We start from the raw sequence: 12,200 nt of genomic DNA, 5'->3' as shown, positions 1-12,200 counted from the left end.
AAGAAGATAATTTACGACCCTAGTTAAAGCGGTTTCATTACTATGTCCTCTTCTGAACCCAGATTGAAAAGGTTCAAAGAGACTGTTCAGAGCTAGGTGATTATTTAACTGAACAGCCACAACACGCTCAAGAACTTTAGCCAAGAATGGGAGGAATTCATGTTCTTTATCGTCTGTCATCATTGTAAGTTTAGTGTCATTGATACCTAATTATAACTTTTCTTAATATACTGAATTAGAAGTTAAAGGATTTTTTTTCCTATATCTGTCTATATAGTATTTATTAATTCTTATTTAGTAGTTGTAGTTTTTTAAGTATTTTAACTGAAACTTTAAAATAAAATAAGTTAATAAAAATTGTATCTGATATCAGTTTCCATTTGTCTAATTTCAAGTAATTGAACTATTGTTAATAAGGCTGTCTGTCTTCAGATAAAGTTGAACATAATTTATGTTGTGTTGTGATGCAATCAAAATAGCGTAGTGTTTATTTGTATGCCACTGGGTAAATCAGTATTACCGAAAGGCTCCGTCTCCATCTGCGGTTGGCGCCGTGATGTGGCTGGTGTCTCCAGATAGTCCATATCCCAGCACCTCAGCATACACCCGTGCACCTCTCTGCTTGGCATGTCCATATTCCTCTTAAAGGAGCACAGCTGCCCCTTCTCTCATCACAAACCCCTCTCTGTCTGGATGAAACGGGCACAAAGCGAGTCTGAGCTCTTGGTTCCAGTTGGTGCTGAGGGCTCGAGCACGAGTGAGCCTGGCAATGGATAGCAGACTGACGCAGGCCTCCGTCCCACTGGCGCGCATCACCTCGGCATTACAGTGAGCAATGGAATGGGCGGCATCGCCAACAGCATTTTACAGTCTTCCTCACTTCTCCAGCCAACGTAAAACCCTATCTAGGATTAACCCGTGCAAGGCTGTGGGTCCTGACGACATACCTGGACGTGAGAGAGACTGTGCCGAACAGCTGACAGATGACCGAACAGATATCTTCAATATCCTCGCTGAGCCAGGGAGTTGTCCCCAAAACACTCGATACGCTTCAGTTTGCATACCGTCCAAACCACTCTACAGATGAAGCAATTTCCTCCAGCCTCCACTTGGCTCTTACCGACCTAAAGAATAAAAACTCCTAAGTTAGAATGCTGTTCATCGACTTCAGCTCAGTATTCCACAAAATAATTCCACAACAGCTCATCAACAAACCAAGCCTGCTGGGCATTAATAGTTCCCTCTGTAATTGGATCCTGGACTTTTTAACTGGAAGACCTCAGGCAGTCCATGTCGGCCACAACACCTCGAGTACTACCACACTGAGCACAGGTGTCCCACAAGGCTGTGTGCTCAGCCCACTGCTCTTTACACAGTGGCACAGCTTGCTGAATGGTGTGGCACTTATAACCTGTCCCTCAATGTGGAGAAGACAAAGGTGGTTGTAAAGGACTTCAGGAAAAACTCTGTTGGCCACCCACAGTGACCATCGACAGCTTGACTGTGGAGAATGTCAGCAGCACTATATTCCTGGGGGTATACATCACATCACAGTCACTCTCCAGGAAGGCACAACAGTGCCTACACTTTCTCCACCGACTGAAAAGAGCAAGTCTCCCTTCACCCATCCTCACCACTTTCTACAGAGGAACCATAGAGAGTGTGGTGACCAGCTGCATCACTGTTTGGCACAGGAACTGTAGTGCAGCAGACCGCAAGACCCTCCAACAGACAGTGAATACAGCTGCAAAGATCATTGGTGCCCCTCTGCCCTCCATCCCGGACATATTCCTCACACGCAAAGCAAACAGTATCGTGAAGGACCCGTCCTATCCCTCCCACAGTCTTTTCCAGCTCTTTCCATCTGGAGGATGGTCCCGGAGCATCAGATCCTGCTCCAGACTGCTCAACAGCTTTTTCCCTCAGGCTGTGAGAGCCCTGAACTCAAATCACCCCGCCTTCCTCTGAAATCCCACATGAACCTCCTACCTACTGTAACATGGACCATCCCACCTTCTCCACCCCCAAGCATCCCCCAACCTTACCAGTTCACATAAAAACTGTCTGAAACATTGTGTGTGTGTGTGAAATTCAAATCATGTTTGTGCAATTCTCCTCTATGTGCATATAGACACTTTTCACTGTTCCCCAGTGTAGACATATATAAATATAGTATATTTATAGTCAAAATCTGTCAGTAGGTTAGCTGTGTATAAGTTTGTACTGTTTTACTTCACTGTTGTATGTCTGTATTTATGTTGCACCGTGGTCCTGTGAGACATGACATTTTCGTTCCACTGTATGTCCACATGTAGCGGAATGACAATAAAGCTCAACTTGGACTTGAACTTGAAATAATATCTAGTAGATTAAAACTGAAACCAAAACTTCAACAGATCTCTAAATGTTGTTTTGCAACATGAAGAATTTATCAAAAATTAGAACATTATAGATCAAATAGTTATATATAAAAATTATGCTAATACAATACAGTTCACATTAAATAAATAAAATGACCATATCTTAATTATCTAACACTTTTAAACTTTATATATATCAAATATCAAATTTAACTTTATATATACATACCAAATTAAGCATTTTATTTGCATAACACTGTATGTATATAAAATACTTAAATAGGTTTAGATATAATATGACAATATAATAGCATGTCATATTGGCTTAGATTTTCATACACAAATTTCCATCTGCCTACTTCATTAACTTAAATAACTTACATTTCACACAGAATTATAACTAAAAAGTAATTAAACTCAAAGACGTACTTGTTGTATTCACGGTGGATTCAGCTGCGACTGAAGTAAACAGACCAGATACAGACAGTGCTGACTTCAAGGAGCGGGTTCGTGAATCTTTTGTTTATGTGTGTGACATTGAGCTAGCAGGAAACAACAAATTAATTAAGTTTATGTAAAAAAAATAAAAATAAAAAAAAAACACGGGTTGTTTACTGTGCCCAATATCTGGACATTGGATCGCTTGTTGGGTTATTCTTAACATTTATTGGGTTATTTCTATATTTTGGGTAAATAATAATAATAATAATTTCAATGGACAGAAGATACAATAACAATATAGGCTACATATAGATATATATTTATAGTTATATAGGCTATGTCAGAAAACACGCGATAGACTTACCATGCCACACCAAACAAACACGATGTGCTCAAACGAAAACACCTTTCCATACAGATGGACCTGATTTTACCCGAAAAATCGAGATTAACTAATTATATTTTAGCATTTAAAAGCTGACGTTGATTCTGAGGTAAATGACAACAACTGCAGTAAAACGAGGATTGAAAGTACAGCTGAATCCCTGATTTCAGCAGCGTGAGTCTCTTCTCTGTGAGATTTTTTCAATGGTCTTTTTTTTTTTTTCTTCTTTTTTTTTTGGAATCCAGGGTAAACAGGAGGAACTCAAGGCGGAGTTTGCCAACTTTAACCCACCGCAGACAGTCGGAGAAATGTGCGCTTTATATCTCTTACCAAGAGGAAGGAACCGCTAGATCCGCCCCTGCCCAGTGCAGATCCGCCTGGGTCTTGTCTTTTAAATAAAGGTGCTTTTGTTATGATGATCACAGACCCGTGTAGTTTGATTTCTGAGAGGTTATTTTGTGGTCTTATATGATGACAGAGAGCTCTTGTGTGTCTGGGAGCCCTCAGCCCTTGATGTCTCTGGCCCTCAGCGGAGAATGGACTGCACTGGAACAGAAACTCAAGACACTGGAGAAAGAAGATCCAGAGATCTTCCAGTTTGACGAGGTGAGATGCACTGCAGGTGCTTTTTATTGCATGTTTAAAAATAGACTTCAGTTATGAAAAAAAATATAGAGAGATTTATGTTTGAATTCATAATAATTTATTATGACTGTGCCATAGAAAGGTTTAGAGTACGGTATTAGGAACTAGCACTTGGAGTAAAAAGTAAATAAATAAATAATTCAAATGAACTATATATTAATCAAAATACATTAAATATTATATTTTTTTGTTATTTTAATAAATGTTTATTGTGTGTATAAATTGAAACTAGACTAATTGAACTATATTAAATTAATAAAGTTTATTCTATGTGTATGTTTATTTATATTTGTGTGTTTAATAAAAATGTGTATTAATAAAACGAACGTTACTAATTTATTTAATATATTTTAACTAGTTTATATATTAGTCTTGTATTAAAGTTCAAATAGAGTAAAAGTACTGTTATTAACTGAATTATTAACATATATTAAATGCATTATATATGAATAATTAAAATTAAACAAATTAAAATATATTAAATTCATAAGTGTTGATTGTGTTTATGTGTATATTTACATACACGCATATGTTTAGTAATTTTCTAATGTTTTAATTGTTTGTCTAACTCTAATAATTTAATTAAAAAGAATGTGTACTTTCTCTACTTTGTACCTTGTCACAAACATAATGGATTTGTTATGTGTTTTTAGCAAATAATAAAAATAATAATTATTATATTATTTTATTTTATGTTCTTAAAATCATCACAGTTCTGTGCTCATGCAGTGTTCAAGATGCTATATTAAAAATATATATATATTTTGTATCTGTATGTTCAAGCTGTTTAAACTGATTTCCCTTTTGTGTTATCCAAACACTTCAGCTCTGAATATAAGCACAATTCTGAATCATTTCTCTCTGCAGTGAAATATTGACTATGTTCACTTGTTCTCCCACAGGAGTCTGGATTGAGCCTCCTGATGGTCGCGGTGCGAGAGAGCCATCAGTCTATCATTGAAAGGTTGCTGGAACTGGGGGTCAATCCAAGTGACAAAACAAAGGTAGGAGTTTCCCATCGTCTGGAATCATGTCTTAAAACCAGCACTCGCCACTTAATGCAGATGATATTCATTAGTAGCAGGCAATTGAGCTTTTAATGAAAATGGTTCACTGGTTTAAATAAGACTAGATTTTCTGAAGCAAAGCTTCTAGGTTGTTTGCTATTTGATAAAATCGCCCTAAAAAATTCACATTTTTTTAAAGTGTCCTTACCCTCAGGCCGTCTAAGATATAGAAGAGTTTCTTTCTTTGTCTGAACAGATTTGGGGAAATGTTGCATGCCATCACTTTCTCATCAATGGGTGCACTGCAGTGAATGGGTGCCGTCAGAATGAGAGTCCAAATAGCTGATAAAAACATCACAATAATTCACAAGTAATCCACATCACTACAGTCCATCAGTTAACATCTGGAGAAGCAAAAAAAAAAAAATGCATGTTTGTAAGAAACAAATAATTAACTTTAAACTGTTGCTTCTGGCTAAAATGCGAGTCAACTATCTAGAATCTTGATTTCTCCAGTGAAATGGTCCTCTTCAGGATAAAGATCTGCACAGATAAAGCATTGTTTACAAGGAAAACAGTCCAAAATAATTCTAAATAAATATATTGATGGATTTTGATGAGAGACAACAGCAGATTTAGTTTTTATTTCAATTGGAGGAAGCAGGGAAGCATTAAGACTATAAGGGGCCCCTGGGCTTTACCTCTTGAGTGGCCCTTCCACTCAAATAACGACTGCTCGATAGCCCGAGGCTAGTGTGAATGATGCTCGGGACAGCAGACGGAGCGGTCACTTGCCCAATCGGGCCAGTGCTGTAGGGTGTGCGTTATGTAGTCTATGATATCCTAATTGTTGATTTAACGATCTGATATGATCGAGTATGCATCTCACTTTACAAAAAACAAAGAAAAAAAAAACACCCATTCTGTGCACGCATGCACTACGTGACGTAGTCTAGTAGGTTAGACTTGAACACGTGATTTAATCTTAATGCCTCAGACTTAAAATATGCCCCTGTATATATTTCATACACTGTAAAAAATAAGTGTAATTTTAACTGTAAAATTTTGTAAAAACGCTACGGAAAAAAACTGATAATAGGTTAACAGTAAGTTCCCGTACTATATACAGGGAAAAACTGTAAAAGATCTAACAAAGCATTTAATGTAAATTTACAGTAAAATTCTGTTAATTATACAGCTTTTAGAAGTAAAAAAAGAACAAATCAATGTATAATTTACAGTCTAAAACTGTAAACTGATATTCCCAGAATTCCCTGCGTGACACTCCACGTTTGAAAGTATTTTGTTTAAATAATCATGTTTTTAAATAGTTCTTGTTATCAGTTATGTACATTTGAGCTTTATGTTACATCTTCTGTTGCTTAATGAAAGTTTTTTGCATTATTTAAGTATCACGTGTGTTACCATGATGGTGTTTTGTGTTTCCATAAATGTGCACCTTCTATATGTTAATATATACTTCTGCTTGTGGTGAAGCTACTTGTGATGAGCTTTGATACTTCATGTGGCTTTCTCTTATACAGTACCATCTTTATTATTATGGTGGTTGTCAGTATTTTCAAGGTACAAAACAGATTTAATTTTGTGTGTTGTTGAATTTACTGGTTTATATTCACATTTTCTTGTTTGTAAATTACAGCTTTATATTGTAAAATTAACAGTTTTTGACGTAAATGTGTTTACAGTTTTCTGTATTTTTACAAAATTATTCTGGCAACCACAGCTGCCAAAAAGTTTATGTAAAAACAACAAGAAATTTTTTACAGTGTAGCAGTTGAGTATACTTAGATGTTCTTAAGATTATCGTAGGAAGTACTAAAGAAGAATTTTAGTATATAAAATAAAGAAACTAAAGAGGATAAAGTGCACAAAAATATAGAACTTTAAGTACATGGTAGTGAGTGATGGCGTGTTGATCCAAAATGAGTGGGTGCCTGCGGTTGCCCGCGGTTACGAGTCATCCAAAAATATTTTTAATGATATTCGGGTCAGGGTTAGTCAGGTCCTTTGAAATAAAAATGGAAATTAAACCCTTGTCATTGATATATTTTTGAAATACATATGCCTACACTTTATTGGCTGAATAACTGACGCGAAGATGACGCACGGGCTAAGTCTACAGGTAGAGATGGAGGCGGCAAAGAAGACTGCATGGGGAGCAACAGCGCTGTTTTTGGTAAAACATGATTATGACGACTTCATTAAGTTTTGTTTTATAGAAAACTCTTTTTAAAAGATTTTCGTTTCGTATAAATTGTATCTTAATTTTGATCAATGTTTTATCAATCAGTTTCCCGTATTTAATAAATAAGAAGCAAATATATAGCCTAGCAGACAATGTAATAAGCTCGTTGAGCGAGACCCCACGGAATGATCGAGCAGATCGGGATATTCAGAAATGCGCTCTCCGCTCACCAGCTCTGATCGGAACAAACCCGAGCCTCAATGTCTGCGGATCTTGCAGAAACATACAAATAGACATAGCCAGACTATTTTAGTACAAATTATGAGCTTACTGACGATTTTTTTATAATTCTTGACAAAATTATAATATTTTAAGTTGTGTTGTGTGTGTGTGTTTTTTTTTTTTTTGCCTTGTTAGTTTCGCCTATGTTCCTATTGCCCAATGACGCTTCGATGAGCATTCAGGAAGCGGGTCGGGTACAATATTTTATTTTTATTTTTTTGCGGTCCTAGTTGCGGGCGGGTTAGTTGAAAACGTTGGTATCACTGAGTTCATTATTTTGATAGACTTTCATATCTACTGCTGCCAGCCTGCTAGTATAACCTGTAAATGGTGGTGATTCCCTTTCCCCTTCACCATTATCTGCATCTTCATCTTTCCCTGGGCCTGCGTTAAAATATGATGTTAGTTTCGGATTTTTTTTTTTTTTACAAACTGGTCGACGTTCTACTTTATCTTGTTCTGTTTTTCTTTTTTGCAAACCACTTTCATATTTACGAGACATTTTTGTTACATTAGATTAGCTATTAGATTAGTTATTGTCATCATTAGAATATGCGGCAATTATCTTATAAAGAATGCAACGTAAGTATGTAACGTGAGTTCGATACAGGCCAATAACCGAATGCTTTCAGACAATGATTAATTTTATTGGATTTCAGACAATTAATGATTGCAGGGTTCATTGAGTGAAAGAGGGTTTGACTGACACTTCTCGAGCAGGACTTGCAACGAGACTTGCGCGGGAGGGATTTTTCCGTGCCGCTCCCGCAAAGTTTTCTCCCGCTCCCGCAAAAATATATTTTATTTTCGTCCCGCTCTGGCCCGCAAAATCCCGCGGGTAAACGTATAGTAGTTTTTGCATATTCTGCCTGCTGTTCTGATATTTTTTCACAAGCTCCCCTGTTGAATAGCTATACATTTAAAAAAGAAACGGAAAATAAACAAATGTTTCATTTTATTTGCGTTTAATTAAATGGATGAACATGAACAAGGAACTTAGAAATAAAGAAATATAGATAGCTACAAATATACCTAGAATAATTAGGCTATATAGCCTATAAATTATATAATAATAATAATAAACCTGGATTTATTTATGGACCTTTAAATATCTAGCTATTTCGGAATCGAATTACACGTCGCTGTCTATGGTATCATCAGCATCCTCACATTTCGCAAAGTCAATTTTACTTTATTTTATTATAAATAAAGGTTTATTTGTTTAAAGTTATTTTATTTTGTTAGATATTTCCACTTTGGGGGAATCCCGCAAATAATTTTATTTTCCCGCAACCCGCACACAATAATATCTTGCCGCCCGCTTCCGCATTCACCCATCAAATATTGTCCTGCGCCGCACTCGGTGGCGCTGGGTAGTGCAGGTCTCTACTTGCAACGCTCGCACGTGCATTCACAGCAAAGCGATAATAAAGCGTAATTTTAAAGGGACAGCCAACAAATTATAAAATCCGATTACAATATTTTCCGGCATCATCGGAAGCCCGTGCATTAATGCGGCCCAGGGAGGAAGTGTTACTACGGATTTTGGACTGGTATTTTAGCCGGACGCAACAGTTTGAAGTTAAAAACATCTTAATGGTGGATTTGTTTCTTACAAACGGGCAGCTTTTTGCTTCTTCAGATGTTAACTGATGGACTGGAGTGGTGTCGATTACTTATGGATTATTGTGATGTTTTAATCAACTGTTTGGACTCTGATTCTAACGGCACCCATTCAATGCAGAGGATTCATTGATGAGGGAGTGATGCAATGCTACATTGCCCGAAATATGTACTGATGAACATCTACATCTACGTCTTTGATGGCCTGAGGGTGATGAAAATTTAAGCAATTATTCATTTTATGGGTGAACTTTTCCTATTCCTCATTTTAGGTCTTTGCTCAAATCACAGTTTATGATCTTATAAACTTTTTTATGCAGTCATGAAATCTGACACATAAAGCTTGTAATGTTTTAGAGGTATTACAGTACGTAGGTTTCAATATCTCAGTTTGCTGAGCAGTGGATGCCTCAGAGAGTAATTGTCTGTGGGTGTTTAAAAGTGTAGCTTGGATCAACTGTGAGCAATAGGTTGTATCAGACAGGAAAAATAAAGAGATGATGAAACTTGTGAGTGAGTGGGCGAGAGAGTTTAACAGGAAATCTGTCCGCTTGTTCAACATGTGCTGCTCTTCCAAAAACATCAGCTTTTTCATATATGTGAGCCTGGAGCACAAACCCAGTCTTAAGTTACTGGGGTACATTTTTAGAAACAGCAAAAAAAACAAAAAAAAAACATTGTATGGGTCAAAATTTATGCCAAAAATTATGGACATTTTCTACCATAAATGTATAAAAACGTAATTTTTGATTGGTAATATGCATTGGTAAGAATTTATTTGGACAACTTTAAAGGTGATTTTCTCAATATTTAGATTTTTTTTTTTTTTTTTTTGCACCTTCAGATTCCAGATATTATTAACTAAACTTAACTAAATATTGTCCGATCCTAATAAACCATACATCAATGGCAATCTTATTTAAAAATTTACTTAAGACTGGTTTTGTGGTTCAATGTTCATATAGAAATGAATACTTTTATTCAGCTAGGATGCATTAAATTGATCAAAAACAACAGTAACAACATTTATGGAAGCTGTTCTTTTGAACTTTTTAATGAAATAATCCTGAACAAAATATAATACATCAGGGTTTTCTCAAAAATATGAAGAAGCACAACTGTTTTCAACATTGATTCAACTGATTAAAATGATTTGCGATCCCCAAACTGATCGACTCAAATGATTAGCGAACCCACTCCTAACTCCCGAACTGATTAAAATGATTCGCGATCCCGCTACGAACTCCCGAATTGATTCAAATGATTCGCGATCCCCAAACTGACTCAAATGATTCACGAACCTGCTGTGAACTCCCGATCTGACTCAAATGATTCGCGAACCCGCTCCGAACTGATTCAAATGATTCGCGATCCCGCTACGAACTCCCGAACTGATTCAAATGATTTGCGATCCCCAAACGGACTCAAATGATTCGCGAACCCTCTTTGAACTCCCGAACTGACTCAAATGATTCGCGAACCCGCTCTGAACTCCCGAACTGATTCAAATGATTCGCGATCCCCAAACAGACTCAAATGATTCGCGAACCCGCTCCGAATTCACGAATTGATTCAAATGATTTGCGATCCCCAAACTGACTCAAATGATTCGCGAACCCGCTCCGAACTTCCGAACTGATTCAAATGATTCGCGATCCCCAAATTGACTCAAATGATTCGCGAACCCGCTCCGAACTCCCGAACTGACTCAAATTTGATGATGAATCAGAGTGCAGAATCTGTGAGATATTACTGTGAAGTAATGCAGTGCTGTGAATGTGAGTGTCACAGTGAGAACTCAGTTAGTTTAATTCTTGTTGGGTGTCTTTACGTGTTGCTCCTCATCTGTGGTGCCTTTTACAAGCTGTATTTCTGCATATACAAACATTTTTCACTCAGAAATTGCTAGTAAATTTCACAAAAAATACAAAGAAATGGAAAGTAATACATTTAATTAAATATAAAAAAAATTATATTATTTTCTTGCCAAATGTATTTCAGTAATCTTTGTTTATTTACAACTTTCTAAAAAGTACAGTGTAGGACAATAATAATTAGCTTTTTTAAGTTTAATCAAATGAACTCATAAAACAGTCATTTATTAGTCTTAAAATTTAATAAAAAAAAATCTATTATTATTTTTATTTTTTTGGCAAACAGAGTGTCCAACAACTGAGGTTAGCTGTTATATTAAAACATGGGGAGAAAAAAACTGTGCATATTTCTTAAAAAAAATTTTTGGGATATGCATAATAATAATAATAATAATAATATAATAATAATAATAATAATAATAATAATAATGAAATAAAAATAAATAATAATAATAATAATAATACAATTATTATTATTGTTATGCATATCCAAAAAGTATCATGCACTGAAGAAAATTTGGTGTAGCATTTAATTTAAATATATTTTTTAATCAGGAATTGCTAGTTTCACAAATAATTATAAAGAAATGGTTAGTTTTAACTAAATGTTCAGCACATTTAATTAAATTTGACATTTTGAAGTAAGAAAGCTGAAATATTATTTACTTGTAAATTGTATTTCAATTATCTTTGTTCAATTTACAATTTAAAAAAAAAGAAGAGAAAAAAAAACAATTTCACCATATAATCAATAATTAATACATTTTTTAATTATATTTCTGTGTAAAGTTGCTATAATGTCGTGGGTGAATAGTGAGTGATTTCTAGCTGTTTTTGTAGCATTGTTTGGCTGAAATGTTGTTTCCACTCAGCATCTTTTTTGTGTTTTGACACTTCACTGAGCTGCATTTTAATTTTATGTTGTTTTGTTTCGTAGCTCATTGGTGCCTTTTAGCGTCCATAACTTTTGTTTCAGGGGACAAGTCTGTACTCAAGGTTCTCCAAAGCCCTTGAGGTCTGAATTCAGCCTAGCTCCTGTTTCCCATTGCATGTATGGAATTACCCTATAGATTTCTGCTGATGTAAATACTCGTTTTGGACATTGTGTGGTGAACGAAGCTTGAATCAATCACTCTTGGGATGAGGGATATTTCAGTCCCTTGCCAATTATCTATCAAACCCGATTGGTTAGAAATGTGGAGAAGTTTAGTAGAGAAAACCTCAATGGTACTAAAAGCAATTCACTAAAATATCCTCTGCATTATATCCATATTAGGGATAAATCAGCTGTAATAATTTGGAAGTCCCAGAAATGAATGAAGTGGTGTGAGGTTCTTTGGTGCAGGTGCATCCATGATTGCCCTGACCTTTACATGT

At 35.8% G+C, this 12,200-nt stretch overlaps 1 protein-coding gene and 1 long non-coding RNA gene across 2 annotated transcripts in view; one reads left to right on the top strand and one right to left on the bottom strand.

Annotated features, from left to right (window-relative positions):
• Positions 1–402: 402 nt before the first annotated feature.
• LOC113073294 (uncharacterized) lies at positions 403–3,403 on the bottom strand. The gene is made up of 3 exons (XR_003280478.1): positions 3,166–3,403; positions 2,790–2,902; positions 403–1,124 (listed from the first exon to the last, which is right to left on the bottom strand). It is a non-coding gene; the product is annotated as an uncharacterized LOC113073294 (long non-coding RNA).
• A 112-nt stretch (positions 3,404–3,515) lies between these two features.
• LOC113073293 (serine/threonine-protein phosphatase 6 regulatory ankyrin repeat subunit B-like) overlaps positions 3,516–12,200 on the top strand; it is a 74,731-nt gene continuing 66,046 nt past the window's right edge. The window contains exons 1-2 of the mRNA XM_026246183.1: positions 3,516–3,792; positions 4,734–4,835. Of these exons, the coding sequence (XP_026101968.1) occupies positions 3,655–3,792; positions 4,734–4,835 (240 nt within the window). The 5' untranslated portion in view covers positions 3,516–3,654. The remainder of the gene's footprint in view (positions 3,793–4,733; positions 4,836–12,200) is intronic.

This window comes from Carassius auratus, unplaced genomic scaffold (assembly GCF_003368295.1).
Source record: "Carassius auratus strain Wakin unplaced genomic scaffold, ASM336829v1 scaf_tig00011797, whole genome shotgun sequence".
NCBI lineage: Eukaryota > Metazoa > Chordata > Actinopteri > Cypriniformes > Cyprinidae > Carassius > Carassius auratus.
This window is presented reverse-complemented; position numbering and strand designations above follow the sequence as displayed.